The following is a 21,386-nucleotide window of genomic DNA, read 5'->3' as shown; positions in this document are numbered from 1 at the left end:
ATCTGGAGTTCTGTTTATGTATGAGTAGTGCCACAGAGGGCAACTGATGTAATCTACCTGGACTTGTGCAAAGCTTTTGATATGGTCCCTCACCACATCCTTATCTTTAAATTGGAGAGAGATGAGATTGAAGCGTAGACTATTCAGTGGATAAAGAATTGGTTGGAAGATCACAGTCAGAGTTGTGGACAATGGCTGTATGTCCAGATGGAGGCCAGTGACAACTGGTGTTTCCCAGAAAGTTCTACCTTGGAACTTACACTCTTTTACATCTTTATCAATGATGTAGGACAGTGACATAGGTGATGGAATCGAGCGCACCCTCAGCAAGTTCACAGCTGACACCAAGCTGAGTGGTGCAGTTATGTGGCAGAAGGAAGGAATGTCATCCAAAGGGAGCTTGACAAACTCAGAAGCTGGGCTTGTGTAAACCTAGTGAGGTTCAACAAGGCCAAATGCAAGGTGTTGCACTTGAGGTGGGGCAATCCCAGATATGCGTACAGACTGGGGGAAGAACTCCTTGAGAGTAGCCGTGCTGAAAACGACTTGGTAGATGAAAAATTTAGCAAGAGCCAGCAGTGTATCCTTACAGCTTGGAAGGCCAACAGTGACCTGGGCTGCATCAGCAGAGGGGAGGCCAGCAGGGAGATAGCCCCTCTCTGCTCTGCCCTTGTAAGGCACCATCTGCAGTACTGCATGCAGATCTGAGGCCTCCAACTCAGGAAAGAAGTGGAGCTGTTGGAGAGGGTCCAGAGAAGGGCCACAAAGATGATCAGGGGGCTGAAGCACTTCTATGAAGACAGGCTCAGGCAGCTGGGCTTGTTTAGCTTGGAAAAGAGAAGGCTATGGAGAGACATCATTGCAGCCTTCCAATATTTAAAGGGAGATTATAAACAGGAGGGAAATCAACTTTTTACACAAGTAGATAGTGATAGGACAAGGGAGAATGTTTTTAAACTAAAGGAGGGGAGATTTAGGTTAGATGTAAGGGGGAAGTTTTTCACAGAGGGGGAGGTGAGATGCTGGCACAGGCTGCCCAGAGTAGCTATGGATGCCTTGTCTACAGGAGGCATTCAAGGCCAGGTTGGATGAGGCCCTTGGTAACCTGATCCAGTATTTGATCTAGTGGTTGTCAACCATGCTTACAGATAAGGGGTAGGAGTCAGATGATCTTTGAGATCCCTTCCAACCCAAGCCATTCTGTGATTCTATGATAATGTGCTGCTTAGTCTGTAAGGGTAATGATTGCATACCCTGCTGGAAAGGTAGTAGTGTATTGATAAGGTCGGGACAGAGCACACATTTAGCAATGAGCACATGAACAAGAGGATGAATGTGAAGTCTTAATAGATGTAAAGTACAACTGGTTCTTCCTGATAGCAGGAAGACAGCAGAATCACTGGTGACCTGAGTTGTGCCTGGCATTTGTACTTCTGAAGTCTCTCACAGTTACCCAGGCCTTTGTCCCTGGGGACTGCTGCCTGTCAACAGTTTTGCCTGACAAACTTTTTTTGAGAGCCTTCTTTTAGTATCTGCAATTACCAGTGGTTTAACAGAGCACCTACTTCAGATGTGGCTGTGGGGTGGCTTGCTGCTTGGACGTTTCGGTGGGGCTTGGCTGGCTCGGAGCCCGGCCTTGGGCAGGAGGTCTGGGCTGCTGTGGTGGGAACACGCCTGCCTTGGAAGCCTGGACTGGAGAGGATCCAGCTGCCGATCGGATTTGCTGTGGAGATCCAGGTGACCTTTGCTGCTGAGGTGAAGTGGACAGGGGACTCTGAGGCTGCTGTCCTTGAGGAGAGAGCCGTTGCTGCGGAGGTGCATTTGTCCGTGGAGGCTGAGATGCCTGAGGCTGGCGTGGTCCACCTGGAAGGGTCGTGTAGATAATAAGCATGAGGAAGGTCATGTGGAAAACGAGCAAGTAGCATCTATATGGAGGGATGATATTTGCTAAGAGGAGAGACTACTCAGAGCAGTTTCATCCGAAAGGATAAGGAAAATCCTATTTCACAAAAAAAGAAAATCTAGCACCGGTGTCATGCCCATGTCTCTAGAGCTTTTGTAGTCCATTTCTTTATTTCTTTAAAAATTAAAGAAGTTTTGCCACTCTACCCAAAATAAGTTGCTTCAATGTGCTGTACTTTTCCATGTAATTAATATTTCTTGTTCTTGGTAAGCACTTGCATTGGGAAGGAAGATTGGTTTGGGTCAACAGGCTCTTCACGGGGCCAACATTTTTATGCAAAACTGTACACCCTATCATTATCCATAGGTTTGTTCCAGCATTATCAGCAGCTGGTTTCAGCCATATTAGTAGCAGACCCTCAAAACAGATTCTGAACTTGATTATTTTGGTCACTACTCACTTTTGCTAATTTGAAAAAACTGCATGCAGCTCAATCTTAGTCATTAAAGCTGTGAGCAAAGACTAGGCTACTGAGTCAGCCTTGGCTCAGAGATATTGCTGGATATAACATAGCAGTGTGAAACCTGGCAAAAGTTAGTGTTGTGAGACTAGTTGGATTTCACGTGGTCAAAGTGGGAGCTGTGAGAAAAAAACATCACAGAGAATTGGAGGGGAATGCTGGGCACGTTCAGGAAAGAAGTATCCTACAAGGCCAATGATTCCTAAGTCATCATATCAGTAATACCATACTTGGTATGAGGAATGCAAAATTTTAGAAATAGCAAAGCTGGAACTGACGAGGAAAAGGTAATTAGAGGTGTGATTTTATTTGGGAGGAGATTGCAAAGGGAGGAAGGGACAAAGGTGGCAAAAAAGGATGGTCTGGAGGTGAATTGAATGCTTGTTGTGATGTGAGGTACCTATAGAGCAGCCCCATTCCTCAACACCTCACGCTAAATCTGGACAGTAAACCAAACGTGTTGTTCTGGCCAAGCCACAAGTCAAGACTGCTTCTGCTGTCAAGAGAAGTTGGGGGTGTGCTCTTCCTTGGTGACAGGGCAATGTGTGTATGGATGGATCAAGGATCCTGGTGTCACCATCTTGGTATCTACTCCAGGTGTGACAGCACCCACATCTTCCTATTGCTTCTTTACACTTTTAGCTGCTACAGCTTTGTGTAAACACAAATACAGTGCGCCCAAAACCCTGCTCCAATGCCACATCAAGTGGCAATGCTTTGCTGATCCAAACCCTAACAGTGTTATCGCTGAATCTGTACTAGATTTTCATCTCACCTTCTGAGCTACTGCAGAGTATTACAGTAGCTCCTTTAATGGCTCACAGAATCTGCTGGCTGCTTATCAGTGAATTGGAACAGTGAGTGAGACCTTTATCTTCAGAGCTTTTATTTGGAAAGCAAACTGAGGTCTCACAGTCCATGTGATCATAAGGGTCCCAAACAACTGTACCTTGGGGAGGAGGCCGTGGCTGAGACAGTTGTGCAAGCTGAGGTCCAGGCTGAGTTTTCATTGTCTGAGGCTGAACTTGTGGAGGCTAGAGGAAAAAAAGAAAAGAAAAAAGCCATTCCTGTTAAAACAGAGTCCCCAGAGAGAAGCCCAGAGGTAATAGGAATAATGGAATCCTGAAGTGTTCGTTAAGTATATACACACAGCATCTCGCTGGTAAAATTTCAAGGGACTGAAAGAGAGAGCTGAATAATAATGAGCACATAAGTTGTTTGCTCACAGGGAATAACAGTGAAGTTATGGTTTATAATGTTTTCAGGCAATCGGGAATTGCCGAATTTATCAGGCCTGAGGGATCTCTTATTCCCATTTCCCATTTTGGACAGTTGCCAGCACCAGATGCTCCAAAGGAAAAAGGGGTGAACCATGGAAACCTCTATGGAGTAATCATATATTTACCCTAAGGGGTCTTATCTTGATTGCTAGTAAGTAAGGACCGGCGCAAACCATGAAACATGAAGCTTACTATCTGCTCCACGTAATTTTTGCAACAATTGCAGATATTTTTAAACATCGACACCTGGACCCTTTGAAATTTATTCCTCTCTCAGCCTCACTACCTTCCAGACTTCTCAACTCCATTATTTGAGTTTGAGAATAGTTCTCACAACCTACCTTTGCTAGGCCATTCATTATTTTGTAGGCTTTTACTGCCCCCTCTCTGATTTATGTCCTTTCTAAAGCCAACTGGCTGAATCCCTTCGCTCCCTCCATGGGAATGTTTCCAGGCTCCTAATCATTTTCATCACACACTTCTCTTTCCTGGCTTTGCAGTCCTTCCTGCAGATGCCAGAAGCAGGTCTGCTTGCATCACTGCAGATGAAGCACTATCTTGATTCTCTGTCACCAAATCATTACTTGTGCATCCAAATTCCTTGCTTCTCCCATGCCAACACAGCCCTAGTCTGAGTAATGCTTTTCATTAGTCTGTTTGCTACAATGTCTTTTTCAAGTGGCACAGTTAGTGGGACTTGCAAGGTGTACCTACTGTTTATATTCTCCTCCTCTTTACCCCTAGTTCAGCTTACTTTTCAGTCTCCAGCACAGTTTACTATTGTGGTGACTTAACATACACAGCTCTGTCAGAAGTTCTTCGCTACCATCCTTGGTTCTGACTAACCCAAATAAGTTGGTGCCATCTGCACTTTCTTCCCTCTCACTGTTTACTCTTTCTGACATCTATTTTAATAAATAGATTAAGCAATACAGAACTGTTGCACGTAGAGCTTGGTCCAAGGTTAACAAAAGTCTGTGTAAGCCTATTGCCTAAAATTGTTTATGAAAGAACACGGGAAGTTGGAGACAGATAGACTGGTATGTGCCAGATTATTTACATGGGGAACACAGTGATAAAGGGGTTGTCGAAGATCCTGGAAGGTCAGGAGAATGAGCTAAGTGATTTTGGAAATGGGAAGAAATGTTTCATAGTTGGACGCAGTAAAATGAGTTTCAACTGACTAGCATCAATGTGATGAGGTTGCCAGCCCATCTTGTGCACTATTTATCTAGGACATGCCAAAAAGTGGTGGGGGGGGGAAACAAAGGAAATTTTCCATTTCATAGCTTCTAGTGCTGCGTAGCTTGAGGCACTAAACCTTGTCTTGTTTTGGTGGAAGTGCACTATCCTAATCCCGTAAGACATCTCTGATTAGACTTGATTAGAGAAAGGGAGTCATATTGGCCTCTATAGCCTTTGCCTGTACCCAACCCAAGGCTTCCAAGAGACGAAGGCAAAACAGCATTTTGAGGCAGAGGTGAAGGGGTGAGGGCCACCCAAGGTCCTTCAGCCTCTGCAAAGAAAACAAAGAGGGGAAACAGCAGAAATGAGGCAGAGAGCAGTGAGAGAGCTGCAGCTGTAACCATAAAACTGTACATCATACGGTTGCCATGAAAAAAATGGTTGCTATTAATATCTTACAAGGTCAAGCTGAATCAGGCTTTGAGCAACTTGATCTACCTGTAGTTGTACCTGCTCTCTGCGATGAGGTTAGAATAGATGGCCTTTAAGTGTCCCTTCCAACCCAATGATTCTATGATTCTGTGAAGTCCTGCACTCAATCAACCCATTTAATAGCTAGTTATTAATGTGACAGGACCATGTTTAGTATCCTTTAATTTCCACTTTGCTAACTATTTGCAAGATTTAAAATCTCTCAGATCTATGTCTTCATCAGAGGCCAGACTCTGTTCCACAGTGAAACTTTGCCTTTCAGTCCCTCTCTCTCCTCGCTTTCTTCAATAGCTCATCTGGTACCTTGCCTTAGGGACAGTGAAGCTATATTATTTTGACTGACTTCCCGCTATCTACCACTTTATGAATATATTCTCAAATTGCTGATGGGCAAAGAATCAAAGGAAGATTGATGGATCATTTTTCTTCAGTATAAAAAGATTGTGGTGAATGCTCTTAAGTCACAGTTCTGTTGGTTTATACGTCTTCTGCATTAATTTTAAAATTAGTTATTGAGATCATTTTTAAGGTCTATGGCTTCCTTATGTACATATTTCTATATTACTCTTAAAGCCTTTTCAAATATAGATTTTGTATTATACACCAATCCTATGGAGTAATAACTGTTTCTAATGAAATAGTGCTTTTTTGACAGCTGATTCACTTCGTAAATTTGTTTCATTGGATGTAGCCAGCTGGATCAGGGGCTTAATAATTTTATAAAAATATTGATCATCACTAATTTAATCACTGAATTTGTGCTCTGCTGTGTCTTTCTTATCAGGAAAATCTATGTATAGTTTAAGAAGTTCTTCACTTCCAGCAATTACATTTAGTAGAGCCACATTCTGTCTGCGTTGTCTTCTTTTCCTCCCTTAATGCTGGATGATCCACAGAGCTTAGCAATCCTTTGGTAGGGTTCCATCTTCTGATGAACTCCGAGAAATTGTTTCATTCTTTCTTTCATCTGATCTTCAGAATCAAATTCCATCCCACTGCGGTTTCCTTTTGTTACCTGCATGGTTGTATGTAAAGGTCTTTGCAAATGTCATATTTCCAAATCTGGAAGATTTTTTTGTCCATCTTCAATGTCTCCTTCTACTTTGCCATTCGGTCTAGGAGTTTATTTCTTGCATTCCTCATACAGGAGCAGATCTGCCATGTATGTATGCATTCAGGAAAACAATGTTCTCTTAAATAACATCCATAAAGAGTTGCTTATAGTACAAGGGAGCTTTTTCTTAACTTGTTAGTTTTACTAAAATCACCTTTTCTATCTGTCTGTGCCATATGGTTATTTTTTGATACCACATCTGTTCTTGGGACATCAAGCCTAGTACTACATGTTCACTTCCTCAGTATCTGGGTGATTTAGAAGGCTAGGTCATAGAATCATAAAGTCATAGAATCGCAGAATCATGGAATGGTCAAGCTGCTCTTTCCTACTGCACTTGGATTTTGCAGTTCCCAGAAGTTACCTAAAAGCACTGTGAACTCTCTCTGACTTACTGTTCCACCATGTTATTGGACTTGCTTTTCAATAGCTGTAGTTTCACTTCAATAAAACTTTTTGCTTCTTCCATTTCTGTCAATTTCTTAATTTACTTTTTTTTTTTTTGATCCAGAATCTTGTACAGATAGCCACAATAATGTGTAGATATTCTATGCATACACATTGGATTTCCAAGAATTAATATTTCTGTGTATTTCTCTGCTTTTGCCTTTGGGGGTTGGACTTGCTGATCTCTGGAGGTCCCTTCCAACCCCTACGATTCTGTGATTCTGTATTTAATACTGCTCACCTTGTATTAAGAATTGTTTTCTTTTTCTTGATTCTGTGGAAGTCTACAGCTGTAGCTCCAGTTCTGCATCTCACTTGCCTTGCATTCAATGATATCTCTCTGTCAATTTTTAACTATGCATTATGACATTATGGTGGCAATTGTAATTTGTACAGTTACTGCAATGTTTATTGTACCCAGGTCTTTTTCTATAGTAAAACAGCAATTAAAACATTTGTGATTTTAATTTTCTTGGTCTCATGTACAGATTATTTGTAGGTTGTATTCTTGATGAGGATTCTTATTTAAATATTCTATTTGACATCTTATCCTTCCAAGACCATTTGTTTTGTTCTTGTTTTAGCCCTATTTTAGGTCCGTTGTAATTCAATCCAGTCTTGTACCAGTACATCACAGACACAGACAACAGATGTATCTGTCCATTTTCTTCTCAGTTTCTGCAGGCCTCCCCTTTGCTCTTCATTTATACACTCTATATCTTTGTTATTTCAGATGGCATTTGTTGATTCCATTCTGGCCAGAGTAAATCCTATCCTGTCTGTATCACTTTCTCTATCCCAAACCATTTTTAGTGTCTGTTAAATGTTTACCCTCTCCACTCTAGCAAAAATCTGTTTTGGAGTTACTCTCAGTACACTGCATGTTGGGACTTGGTTTAGAAGGGAGTGAGCTGTTGTATGACAGAGGCAGAAAGCCATAGAATCCAGTGTGTTGCAATCAGTGTTATCCCGTATCCTGCTTACTCTTCCTATTCTTTCTTTTGTACAGTTTTTGTTGTCCTCAACCCTTTGTTCTTGGCTCCCTGCTAGATGCTGCAAGAAGTGTAGCACATGCACCTTTAGACTGAATGTGCCATGAGGCACATTAAATGCAACAATGACATGTTCTTATATGGATTCAACAGTAGTTAAGTCTCCTACTGATCAGGGATGCAAAAACAGGAGTGAAGCCTATCCTGAGGACTGGGTGTTGGATGGAGGTGAAGCAGAGAGTTGCAAACACCTATAAAAATGTTGTCTTCAATAAAAATGGGATTTAATTTAGCAAGCCAGAATGTGTATGCACATGCATGGCCCACAGTACCACTGTGGTACCACAACTATGCAGAAGGGGAGGAAGGGAGAGCAAACCATTTCTTAGGGGCATGCAATGAAAGCTATTTGCAAGAGACTTCTTTGGAAGGGCAGGAATCAATCAATACAACACACTCTCATGTGGGACTGTTCAACTCTATGAGACTTCTGATTACCACACACACACAGGAAAAAGAGGGAACAAAAGAGTTTGAGGAAACGTCTTGACCAAAAAGTCTCTATTCTCTCATACCCAAGGTCTCAGTGGTGATGGGGTAGATCCAGCAGTGCTGACAAGCTGAGTCATTTTGGAAACAACCAGATCGGCTATCAGCTGTCTGTCCTCTTCCACATGCTCCCCAATCAGGGGCATCGAGCTGTCCATTACCTGCCAAGAGAGGGAAGAGCAGCAGTTAATAAGGAGAGCTCCTGGTGGCAGATGCATGTTTCAGATCACCTATCACACTACCTTGCTTCATGTCCCTGGCATTCTTACAAACACCTCTAGTCATCGATCCCCTCCATGCTAAAACATATTTGGTTGGGATTTCACTGTGGTGTTTTTGGAAATGACATGTACTTCATAGAATTGTTTCAGTTGGAAGGGACCCTTGAGAGCCATCTGGTCCAATTCACCTGCAGTGAACAGGGTGCTCAGAACCCCTACAACCCGATCTTGGATGACTCCAGGGATGGGGCATCCACCACTTCTCTGAGCAACCTGTGCCAGTGCCTTCCAATGCGTTCACCACACCCCATCTTCCATCCCTTAACAATTTGAAAGCCAAGCCACGTCTTCTGGTGTCTGAAGGCTTTCTAAATCAAGTAAACACAAACTTGCTTTTTCTCATCTCCTGAGGAGATGACTCTCGTGGATGGGGTTTCTCTAACATTGTGCCACAACATTTGGGGGAGACACTGCAGAAGAAAGGGTCACATGCAGGCACAGGAGAATGGAAACACATTGTACTAAAGTCTGGGGAGATGAAAGTAACTAGTGCTGGCACAAATCAGGAAACATTTGGGATTAATAAACACAAAATACTGCACCCTGATAGGGGAAATAAACTCCACAGATACATAATGAATAGAACATTACCAAAATGATGGCATCTAATACAGAAAAGTAACTTATTCTCTGCTTTTCTTCTTGATATTGTCATGACACAACTGCTTCCCAACAAATACTAGAACTGTGCTGGAGAAAGCTGGCATGTAAAACTGTGGCTACGGGGTAAAGAGAGCTGTAAAAGGGTTTTTGAGGTAAAAAATGGTCTGACAACAACAATAGCAATGAAACACAGCAACCCCTCAGGTGCATAGCAGTCCTGAACACCATTTTCAGCAGTTCATTCTAAATCAAGTTCTTCACAAACATTAGCTAAATCCCACAGGAAGAGCTGCGCTATGATGAAGTTAAGATTCAGCTGGATTAAATATAGTTGTACCCAAATATCAGAGTTTATTTTGTTTCTGCTTTTATTTTTAAACCAAATGTTAAGAACCTTGGAGATGCAGAGTTAAAGGTTGTTTTGCTCCAGAAAGGCACTGACTCATGCTCAGATAACAACTGGATGTGCAATCCACTTTGGCAAGGCTGCAAGGCTGTGAGTGAAATGGAAGGTTTTACACTTTTTTTTCTTTTTGTTTTTTCAAGTTAAAGTAGGGAAATCAGCTGGATGAGTTCACTGAGTTTGTATGTTGATGCTAGCCAGTTCTTGTGAAAAAGCTATTAATTTGCATTCATGTCTATTGGTGGCTCATGCAAACTCTAGAGAAGATGCCCAGGAGATTTAAAGTGGGAGTTTGCATGAATTTGGCATTTATATCCCTGGCTACTTGACCCTGAGTGTGAAAGAAGGAAGGCAGAAGATCTGATAAAAATGCTCAGCTCAATACACAAAGTGACTTATCTTTCCGCTGTTCAGTCTGTTTCTCTGCAAAAAGGGAGGTAGGAAAATATGTCTCCCTAGCAGTGTAAAATCCATGACGGCAGGGAACTGCCAGCATGCTCCTGTACCTCACTGCTCCTTGGAGCTTTCCAGCAGGTTTCTCAGCAGCTTTTCTCCCCCCAACTCCCTCATTAAAAGCATTCCCATCTCGTTTGGCGATTGCAGTTCATACGTGCGAGAGGAGATCTCAGTTCCACGCAAGGCACCGCTCGAGAGCCCCATCTGACCACTAGATGGTGCCATTAGTCTGCTGACAGACCAGCCTAACCCTCCCAATGATAAAATTCAGTTTGAAACCAACCAACTAAAATAAAACTCCTAATTTCCCAACGTTGAGAATGCTCTTCCTTATTTCTGTGGCAGCAGTGGCTGGAGCAGAAAGGGAAGTTGCTATTTTATAAAACAGAAGTACTAGGGGAACGAACCCTGGAGCAGGTCCCATCTGAGACAGAGAACCACAGAATCACAAGGGTTGGAAAAGATCTCCAAGACCACCTAGTAAAACCACCAACCCATCCCCACCATGCCCACTAACTGAGGGTGCACTTGATCCCCTCATCAGGTCATCAATAAAAATACTAAACAGGACAGGACCCAGTACCAAACCCTGGAGAGCACCACTCATGACTGGTCACCAGCTGGGTTTAATTCCATTCACCACCACTCTCTGGGCCTGGCAATCCAGCCAGTTCTTTACCCAATGGAGACTATGACCTGTCCAAGCCACTGCCAGCTGCCAGCTTCTCCAGGAGAATGCTGTGGCAGACTAAAGTCTAGGTAGAGTACATCCACAGCCTTTTCCTTATCCACTAGGAGCATCACTTAGTCATAGAAGGAGAGTAGGTTGGTTATCAGGAAGATTCACCAGGGATCAGGGCACCTGCAGTGTGGGTGGTGTGTGTCTGGCAGAGGGACATGAACTGTAGGAGGCTGCCAATATGGGGGTGAGCAGTCAGACACATAGGAAAAAACCTGTGAGAATGACAGTGATTTCGGTGAGCAAAATGAACACAGCTGGCTGTCACTTGAGTGGAAAGGAGCATGAGATGTCACTTTGTGTCTCCTCCAGGAAAGGTGAGTGGCCCTGCAGCTGGGCAGACACTGACGTCAGCGCCGAAATAAACAAACTGGAAGGCTTCCCAAAGAGGTGGTGGAATCACCATCCCTGGAGGTGGTCAAGAGCTGTATGGATGTGGCACTGAGAGTCGTGGTTAGTGGGCATGGTGGGGAATGAGCTGACGGTTGGATTTGGTGATCTTGGTGATCTCTTCCAACCTTAATGTTTCTATGGTTCTATAAATATCAGAATCACAGATAGATTGCACAAATGCTGAGAAAAACACAGAGCAGCTGAGCAAAATAAGATGTTGACACACATGGTCCTGGCCTTCACAGCTGTCCAAGGTCAGTGGCTGCTCCTGAGGCGGCAGCTGCTGCCTGATAAGGGACGTGGGGGAACGGAAAGCAGCAGGGCAAAGAAGAGGCTGAGGTAAACCCTGTCCTGCTCCTCCTCCTGCCCCTCTATGATGCTGAAGCCTAAAGGATGGTCATGCTCTTCTGTGCTCTGGTGTGCAAGAGTGGGGTGTTAGGGGATTTTTTAGGGAAGGAAAGAAGGAAGGACACATGATAAAGCATTTCAAAAGGACAGATAAGACGGTGGTGAAGGGATGGGTAGGGCCAGCAGGGAGCATGTCTCTCATCACACAGCTTGGCTCCAGAGCAGGTAGGGCTTAGCCAATCCAGGAGGAAGAATGCATCAAGTGGATCATTTTACTTGTCTCTCACTTGCTCCATATTTGTCAATATAGCAGAGATGTAGAAAAGGGTTAGACTGCCAAAAAGGAGGTGGGAGAGACCATACATACTGATGAGCTCTTTTGAGAATCTGGCTGCTAACAGTGGTACCTAACTTGTGCTTTTTTGAGGGTTTGGCCTTTGGAATGTTCATGCTGAATATTCTTTTAAAATGATAGAGTTCTTTAAATCAGAGGAAAAGGAAGAATCAACATTTGCCATCATATTCACAGCTGTGAAACTTTGTAGAAATCAGTAGATTTCCTTTTGCGTATGAAAATGGAACTTGTAGAACCATAGAATCATTAAGGCTGAAAAAGACCACTAAGATCATCTAGTCCAACTGTCAGCACATTCACACCATGCCCAGTGACAACGTGTGTTGTTGCTTTAAAGGGCAGAAGGGCAATAGGTCCTGGTATCTGACACAGGAAAGGAAACGAAGGTGAAGTTCAAGTGGCAGCAAATACCATGAGTAAAAGATTATTCTTATCCTCTGCTGATAATTCATCTCTTTTAATCTGATTCTGTTTGCAATGAACCACTGTGATAAATTGCATTTCATAGACTTGCTTATCACTGCTTCTGCAATTCTTTCCTAGAGAACAGCTTTGCACTGTGAAAATTAATTACTGCCTGCAATTGCATTGTGCAAATTCCGTATTTGTTCAGGCCATTTAGGCATGCTTTCACGTAACATGTCACAGCATACTGTTCCTTCTCACCAAGAAAAACACAACTGTCGCGCTGTCAAAAAATGTCTTTTTTTTCCCACTATCAAAAGAAAAAAGCAAAATAAAGGATCAGTTTCAGACCAAGAAGAGTACCCCAGGAAATAGGCTGGAGGCAATTAATTACTTGTCAGCATCTCTCTCAGATCTGCATAAAGTAGAAAAGATGCCTGTTTGGCTTTGTTCTGCTATTTGTATTGCACTGCTTTACTCCTTTCCCAACGGTGTCTGTCAGCCTGGCATCTGAATGCCTGCTGGTGTTGGTACATCGGAGCTGCTCAATCAGGTTTTCTGGTGGGATAATTCAGCATGACCCATCTGAAGCTAATGTGTGTCTTCTAATTTGTGCTGTATTAGATCTGTTGCTTTTTACCTTGGTCTTGGAGAGAGGGGAGTGTTAGTGTGCATTTCTCTGTGTGTGGTGATGGCTGTCAGCGGGTGGCTGTGCTTTTCATGCAGTCACTCACAGACACAGACAGATGTGAAAAGCCAGAGGTATATCCAGGCAGAGGCATATAATCCTTAAGCACAGAATTATCCATGTGTGCACGTACATAGGCTTATGTGCAGGAATAGATGTGGGGATATGAAAACCACATCTCACATCTGACCATGTATGGATACAGTCCAAATGTCCTTATGCTCGTTTTTAGCAAGACTGCTTTTCTGCTCTTCCTTTCTCAGCTACACGTGCGTAGAGATATACAAGTGCAGAGCAGGGAGGCAGTTTGCTCTGGGGGATGCTCCTCTAGGTGCTGATGAATTGCACACAGGAGCAGACTCATCACTACAGCAAAGACAGAGCCTCACCAGTGTTTCACTGCTGGCAACGGTGCTTGGATCACATGCCCTTTGACAGGTCGCTGCTCCCTGGAGAGCAGATACATAATGCTGGAATGTGCAGTCGCTGGAGGGCTCATGTGGTTCTCATCAGCATCCCAACCCTCAGCGGGTGGGACTGCTCTCCCACACATATCTTTCCAGTGTGTCAGCACCCCTTCATGAAGCCATAGGCTGGCTCTGCTCATCTTCCTCAGCTGGCTTGTGTTGGTGGAGTTTACAGCAGGTCAGATGCTGTGCCTCCTTGAATCACATAGTGACAGAGGCACTTGCTTACTGGTCACATTTTCTCTCCCCCAGGGCATCTCTTAGGTTTCCACTTGGATTTTCTGGCCAGTGTTTCCCCCCCCGTGCCCTGTTCAAATGACCTGAGCGTCCTGTACACCCGTTCCCATCTGTGCCTCTGGTCTGCTGAGGAACACACTGATTCTTAGCTCCAAGAGCCACTAAGTCTAAATCTCCCTCTATCAATTTGAAACCATCTCCCCTTCTCTTATCACAACTGACCCTGCTAAAGAGTCTGTCCTGTTCTTTCTTACAGCCTCCTTTCAGATATTGGAAGGCTGCTATCAGGTCCCCCCACATCCTTCTCTTCTCCAGGCTGAACAGCCCCAGCTCTCTCAGCCTGTCTTTGTAGGAGAGGTGTTCCATCCGTTGGGTCATTTTTGTGGCCCTCTTCTGGATGGACTCCAACAGGTCCACATCTCTTCTGTACTGAGAACTCCACATCTGGACGCAGTACTCCAGGTGAAGTCTCACCAGTCGGTCAGTTTGCCTGAGGCTGTGAATTAGACTCTTGCGTATCAGTGAACCAGAGCTTGGAGGAGACAAATGGGCACCCTAGAGCAGTGACTACTGGACCTCGCATGTTGGTGTGAGTGAGCATATTGGTGCATATAAACTCTGAGGGAAAGTGTTTGCAGATACAGTTCCCCAAGGTTGCCCTTGCTCTCACCTCAATGATATAGTCTTTTCCATCTTTGCTGTGGACAGCTTTGACAGCACAAATATCAAGACCTCCGAACATTTCCGCACAGGCATCCACCCACAGTCTGTACCTGCAGAAAGCACAGAGGCATGGACTACGATTAGCTGCCTTGGTGATACACTAATACCCATCCCAATGCCCGCACAAAGAGATTCTGGAGCCCCTTTAATCGTAAGGCGTTACTGATATGCTCTGCCCTCATTTTTTGCACCCCAAAAAATCAAGAGAATTTTGTCTGAAGCTTCCTGTTAGTTCAGATTGCCTCAATTCTGCCCTCAAAGCCACCTTAAAACATTTATTTCCCTCCTTGGTATTTACATCAGATATCCAGCCGGTTGTCATTTAGCCAAGCTATAAATATTTAGCTCATTTTATCTCCCAGAAGATTTGGCCCCTTAGAATTTGTACTGGCTTTGCCTGAAAGCCCTCCATTATGCAGAAAACTTCTCCTGATAAGACATTCAGGACACCGGGGCTTCATTAAGATGGGAAAGTGAGTGCAGAACTTTGCAGAGTAGCCATCCCCTCTGTGATCTGTTACCCAGCAGCTCCTCTTTTTACAGTTCACTCTTTCAGTGTCATCCTTCCACAGCTCCTCACCACCTTCCCATCCCTTGGACATTGCTCCCGGCCAGGTGGTCTCATCACACAGACCAGGCTGCAGCCCCTTTCTTTGGCCATCCCAGAACAGGACTATCAGCTGCTCTGAGCTGAGGCCAGCTTTGTCAGGGTGCCCCTTTAGCTGTCCTGGTGTCAGAGGAGGAGAGGGAATGACAAGAGGCATATTATGAATGGACTGCATCCCCCCTGCTGTGGAAATGAGGAGGGAACGAGGCGGCCTGGTTTTATTTCCTGTGCAGCTGCTTTGCAGTCCTGAGCATTTCAATAAAAATAATAATCTCCGAAGAGCAGATCTGTAAGCAGGACTGTGACATGATGCGGGGAGGGGAGGCCACAGCCTCTTGAAAACACTGACATTTTGCAGGCCCTCAGGGGACTGGGAAAAGAGCTGTTTTGGCCAAAGATCAAGTTTACATCCTTGAAGCCAGCCAGAGTCCCCATGGCTTGACAACATAATGATCAACTTGTGTGAACGCAATGTCTGAGGGAAAATGGCTCCTAATGAGGAGACCAAGCATGTTCACCCCAGGCCCTGTTAGGAGGGCAGAGCCTGAGAATAAATAACTGGCATGAAGAGGAGAGCTGTGCATCCTCTGAGCTCTGAAGCACTGCTTGCAGTGCTATGGGGCAGGGGAGCACTTTATGCCTACAAATCAGCAGCAGCATTTATGGAGTTTCACTATCGTTTTGCCCAGTATGACTTGGATATGTCAATCCTTTGGGCTATTGTTGAGTACAGTACGTACTTCAGATTGTTTTCACTTGGCAAAGCATTTTGGCATGCTTCTGCCTTGTATGCACTGATGACTTAGATTTCAATGGGATTTGTTGCATTTGTGGCTAGATAAGGCTCAGTGAGTTGTGGTACTACTATAATCTGAACCTTCAAAATTCAGCTGGTCTGTCGGCAGTGATCTGGGCTTTAAAATCAGAATCATGCAATCACAGAATGGCTTGGGTTGGAAGTGACCTCAAATCATCTAGTTCCAACCCCATGCTGCGGGCAGAGTTGCCAACCACTAAAGCAGGCAGCAGGTGCAATTAGAAATGTCTACCTGTCATCTCTCTGGCTTCAATAGTGTTATAACAACCAGGATACATATTAATGTCCAGCTTCCACAGTCATAGTAGGGTCTTGAAGCATCACCTTTGGCATCAGTTTAGTAGCTTGGTTTGGTTTCCCAGTTTCGCAGAACTGAAGCTGCAGAAGGGACCTTATATGATCACCTGCACAACTCTTCTACTTCAAAGAGGAGGCATTTCTCTAATCTAGTGTGAAAGAGGACAGAGATCCCCTATTCCCTCCAGGTAATTCATTTTTGTGCTATTATCCTTACTATTAGGAAATATTTACTAAGCCCAAGTGAACCTTTTCTGCTGTAGTTTAAGCTTATTATTTCTTACAGCATTGCACTAGCAATATAAAGGTGGCTAATGTCTTTTATATATTTCAAGACCTTATGCTATTTAATTTTTATCCGCTAGGATGAAGCACTGCTCAGGTTGTGGACAACTTCTTCCAGCTCTCTGAAAGCTAATGAAGAAAACTGAACATCAGAACTGAAGGCATACATTCACTGTGCACGAGTGCACACCTCTCCTGAAAAAAATATCACAGTCTGCTAACTGGAAAAGGTAGAACACGACATAAGCAATTGCTACATTCTCTACTCTGAGCATCCCCTTTATTCTCCTTTGACCTCTCTCCAGCTCACTGTTATCTCTCTTCAAATGTGGTGCCCAAACATGGGCAGAGTTAGAATTAACCATGACCAAGATCATGGGGAACAGGAGATACCAACTGAAAAGAAAAAAAAATATCTTAGATTCACTAGGCCTGGTTGAGTACACATATTATATGGATTCTTTAAATCTATGAATAACCTACTTTAAAAAAGCAAGATGGAGAACAAGTAACTTGATAGAAGTTCTATAGAAAAGCATATGGAAAATACATCAAAGCAAAAGTCACCGGGAGTCAACAATACCATGCAGTTTCAATATTAGCAAATATCACAGTGTTTTGAATATACAGAAGTACCATCTGCAAAGTTTAGAGTGCAAGGTGCATGAGGCAATTCTTTCTGCACTGTCGAGCAGTGTGACTTTCACGCAAACAGTGTCCACTTCTGAGAGCCTAATGCTTTCAACACTTCAACGGGCAGATTTTTCCTTCTGTTGGACAGAAGAAAAACACTTTTTCCACGTCTGCCTCTCATTTGCAATGTGCTTAGAATAACTTCTTGTTCTCGTTTTGTGCTGTGACCTTGCTGATTTTGTACCTACATGTTTGTACTTGTGTGCTTGACCTTACTATGCTGGTCTTGCTTCCTGTGGCTAAATTCACTAAAGATCTAATGACCTGGCAATGCTGATCTCTAGCTGTCCTTCCAGTCCGTTCTCCAAAATAGGACAGTTTGCCTTTGTGCCCTTAGTATTTTTTTAAGGAAATACTTGGTCTTTAAACTCCTTTATCCAGCCTCCCAGGAGACCTCTCTTACCAGTTCTCTCAATTAACTGAGGTCTAAAATACAATTCCTCCCTTCTAAGCCAAGAATAGTTAGTACTCTCTTGAAACCCTCTTCCTTACCTCTCTGTCATTGCAATCTGTTCCAGCATTGCAGAACCTGTGTTTGCCTTCCAGTTTCCAGAGATAGACGTCCTCCTAGAAAAAACAAACCAGAAACAGAACCAGAACATGAAAATGCATACATTCCTGCCCCATCCTCCCTCATACTGCAGTTCTCGTCCTTGACTTAGTGCTTGCATGGGAGGGGATGAGGTGAGGTTCTTCCTTGTAGAAATCTTTCCAAATCCTGCCTCAGCAACACTCCATACAGGATACGTTGTTCAAACCCATGAAAGGCCGAATGAGGAATTAGGCAAGGAAATCTCCAAGGAATCTTGAGCACACATCAAGCCCTATGAATACTTTCTTTCTTTACACCTCAGGCCTAGGAAAGCTAAAATGTCAGGAGAAGGTCTCTGGGATAATCACCCTTGTGTTCTGCAATAGTAGCATCCTCCATCTGTGGAAGAACAACACTCCATGCAAACATCTGACTAAGCAGTTCCACAAATGTCAGCTCTAACACTCTGGGTCTCCATAAATTTGACTTCAGTTGTACTGGTGTCATAGAAAATACGATTATACACTCTTTTTCCACTGACTTCCCATTGACCTTTCTGTGGCTTACTATGTTTTGGTCTTGGAGAATTTATAATTGCAAAATGGTTGCCGTCTCATAAGTTGCAAGTGATGGTTAATTTCCAAAAAAAGGTGGTGTTGCTGGGTTTCACCATCATCCATGAGAAGGTGACAATTTTCCTTTCCTTGACCTTAGGCACAGGGCAGACCTTGGACAGCCTGCTGTGACATCACTGTGCAGATAACCCTGGCAGAATAGCCTGCTAGAGCAAATCAACAAGCTGACAGATACACCTAGGAAGAATCTCCACAATGGAAAAGATTTAGGAGAGGAGTGTGCTGTGTGATCCAGCGCTTTCAACATGTGGTTTTGGAAACCCCCTCTCCCTGTGTTCTCACCTTTGTAACATGATGTAGAAAAGACTTTGAACTCATAAGGTTATATAGATCAGTCATAATACTGATGTCCTGCTTTATAGTAAATCTGAATCATTATAGTTGGCTACCTAGGGTTTCCCTTCACTCTGGTGAGGGACAGCCTGGTGTCCTTTTCCATTTCTTTTCTGAAGTGGTATGTACAGTTGCTGTGAAATTTAAATCATCTTTCTAACCCATATTTTAAAAGAGAGGAAGGGGGGCAAAAATTACTCTCGAATAATTGTGTTTTTATACTGTTAGCTCTTCCCTTTTGTTACCTTCACCCAACATCCATCTTCCCACCCTACATTCTAAGCAAAAATATAGATTCCTCCTTGAGCTTTGATTGTTAAGAGTCCTTTGATGGCTTGTGTTCACCCCTCAACCTCTCTTTTTCTATTGACACGTGAGTCTTTGATTTTGTTCTTCAGTTCTGTAATGGGAAGAGCCATTCTTCACTATCATATAGGTTCAGAAAGTTTCCCTGCAGTGGCAGGTGGCATCTGGAATTCCATTATTACTGAGAACTCCTGGAGTGTGATTAGTAACAGAATGACTGAATATCAGTGCTCAGAAAATGTAGCCAGCATACCAAATGTAAGCGGTTGATTCACTGGTGAGAAAACCAAACCATAGCCATAGTTTTACAAGGAAAGGTGAAATCCTAACTGGGGATGATCCCTCGATCCTGAGCTGAGAAAAGGGTGGAGTGTATCTCTCCCCCAGTTTCTGCTGCCACATGAGAAGTATTCATGTTTTCTCTTCACCAGTATTACAATGTTGGTCAAATGCATTTGGTGGAATTTTAGGCACGTATTACATGCTGCTTATCTGCTGTTTTGTGGCTGGCCTGAGGCATGAGCTAAGTAGGTGTTTGTTAGTAGTGTAAAGCTGGAGTCACTGCACTGAAGTCAATGGGAAACTGAACTCAAGCCTTGGGTCATGGGCTGGAAGGAAGTGCATTGAACATCTGGGGCGGGAAGGAATGCATGAGTCACCCTCAGCATCCTCCCTCTGGCAGATGCTTGGTGCAAAGTAAACATAATATGCAGAAATTCTGGTACGCTGTCTGTTGTCAGAAGGAAGAAGTTTTTAAAGCTTATATGTGTGGGTGTAGGTATAGAAATCCTGGGTAGTTTCCATGGCTCACACATCAAAGACATTCACTTCATCTGACACATGCTGCATTGCCTCTGAGGCTGAGATTTGCTATCATAACTAACGATTTTGAGACACCAGTGAGAGTTCTGATATTTTGGGTGCCTTTACTTCTGCCCTCTGACATCATAAGGACTTATTTATATCGTAGAAATAATCTATTCAGTCTGATGCCCTGAAGGAAGAGCCCATGATCAGACTGGTTATACCATCCTCCCAAGCTCACTTCCATAAATGGCTCTCTAAATTTAAATAAATACTCTGGCTTAGCAAGTCACATGGCTGTTTTTGCTGTTTTGTGAAGAAGCTTAATTTCTCATTAAGGTGTTTCTTATTCATGGCTGCTTTTGTATGGAAACGTACCTCATCTACCAAACAATTACTTGCACAGCTATATTCCCCAGTGAGATTAGCTTTTAGTGTGACTGCTCTCTTTCCTCAATTATCCCGTATTATTTCTGATCACTGCCTGGATGAGAGTGTGGTGGGTGTGAATAATAAACAGGGACAGGGCATGGTCAGCCTAACTGGGTCCTTGTTTCACACAGGGACAGGCTGGGAGCAGACTAAGGTCCCAAGGCTGAGTAGGTTGGCAGGAACAGGGAATTTTAATGGACATTTAATACCTTCTTTCCTTTGGCCAATTTGAACTGTTGTCGACCTGATCAGATTTAAAATAACATTTCTCTCATTAGGTTCATATGAAGTAGCTGAGTGTCCCACACATCCTTCCCAAGAAGTCATTATCTAGCTAATTTAAATACCTCTGTGCTAGGAATCCAACCAGGCAGCTAGAACCGAAAAATGTGTGAGCACATGCTTTTGATTATCTTACTTAACTACACTTGCACCAGAGCTATATGGCCTGCAACTCACAGTGTTGCAGGTCTTAGGTAAGACATGAAATGTATCTGGTGATCTGAAGAATGCACTGCTGGAGCTATTTGTCCTGAATTTTGCAGCTGGGTAAGGAGTGGTGTTGCTGGAGAAGTCGTGCTATTTGACTGTGCTTGTCTACTGGTTTGCAGTAAAAAGAAACAGGTGTTGAGTCATGTGGTTACATCTTCAATTAAGCTTGACTTGACGACTCCTGAAATTTGGCTGAGCACTTTTTAATATTTTCAGACACAGCAGTGTTGAGTGCTGCTTTCGTGCCACTCCCTTATTACCCCGCAGAGCAGGGAGGAGCTGTAGGGCACCTGCACGAATATCTGTCCTCCTTTTTCCCCTTCTTTGTATGCCTCAGGGAGCAATCATGCAAAATGCCGATGGAAACCCTGCATGCTGGCCAAATTGAGACCATCCTTACCTGGTGCTGCATGCTCCTCATGCCCTCCTGAGAGCATGGTGCCATGAGCTCTGGCATGGGCATTGCTATAGGTTGGACACTGTAGGACTCCACAAGGTGCAACCAACTCTGATAAAGTTTTCAGCTCCCCAGCTGTTGGGACACCCTTCTTGTTTTATTGCTTCCCCTTTTTT

General features: G+C 43.6%; 1 protein-coding gene across 1 annotated transcript in view; it reads right to left on the bottom strand.

The window, feature by feature from the left end:
* SYN3 (synapsin III) overlaps window positions 1-21,386 on the bottom strand; it is a 201,385-nt gene that overhangs the window by 5,460 nt on the left and 174,539 nt on the right. The window contains exons 9-13 of the mRNA XM_048933466.1: window positions 17,772-17,846; window positions 14,528-14,630; window positions 8,509-8,643; window positions 3,373-3,457; window positions 1,566-1,863 (exon numbers count right to left, since the gene is read on the bottom strand). Of these exons, the coding sequence (XP_048789423.1) occupies window positions 1,566-1,863; window positions 3,373-3,457; window positions 8,509-8,643; window positions 14,528-14,630; window positions 17,772-17,846 (696 nt within the window). The remainder of the gene's footprint in view (window positions 1-1,565; window positions 1,864-3,372; window positions 3,458-8,508; window positions 8,644-14,527; window positions 14,631-17,771; window positions 17,847-21,386) is intronic.

This window comes from Lagopus muta, chromosome 1 (genome assembly GCF_023343835.1).
Source record: "Lagopus muta isolate bLagMut1 chromosome 1, bLagMut1 primary, whole genome shotgun sequence".
NCBI classification, from domain to species: domain Eukaryota; kingdom Metazoa; phylum Chordata; class Aves; order Galliformes; family Phasianidae; genus Lagopus; species Lagopus muta.
The sequence above is the reverse complement of the archived record's forward strand: the minus strand, read 5'-3'. Positions and strand labels throughout refer to the sequence as shown.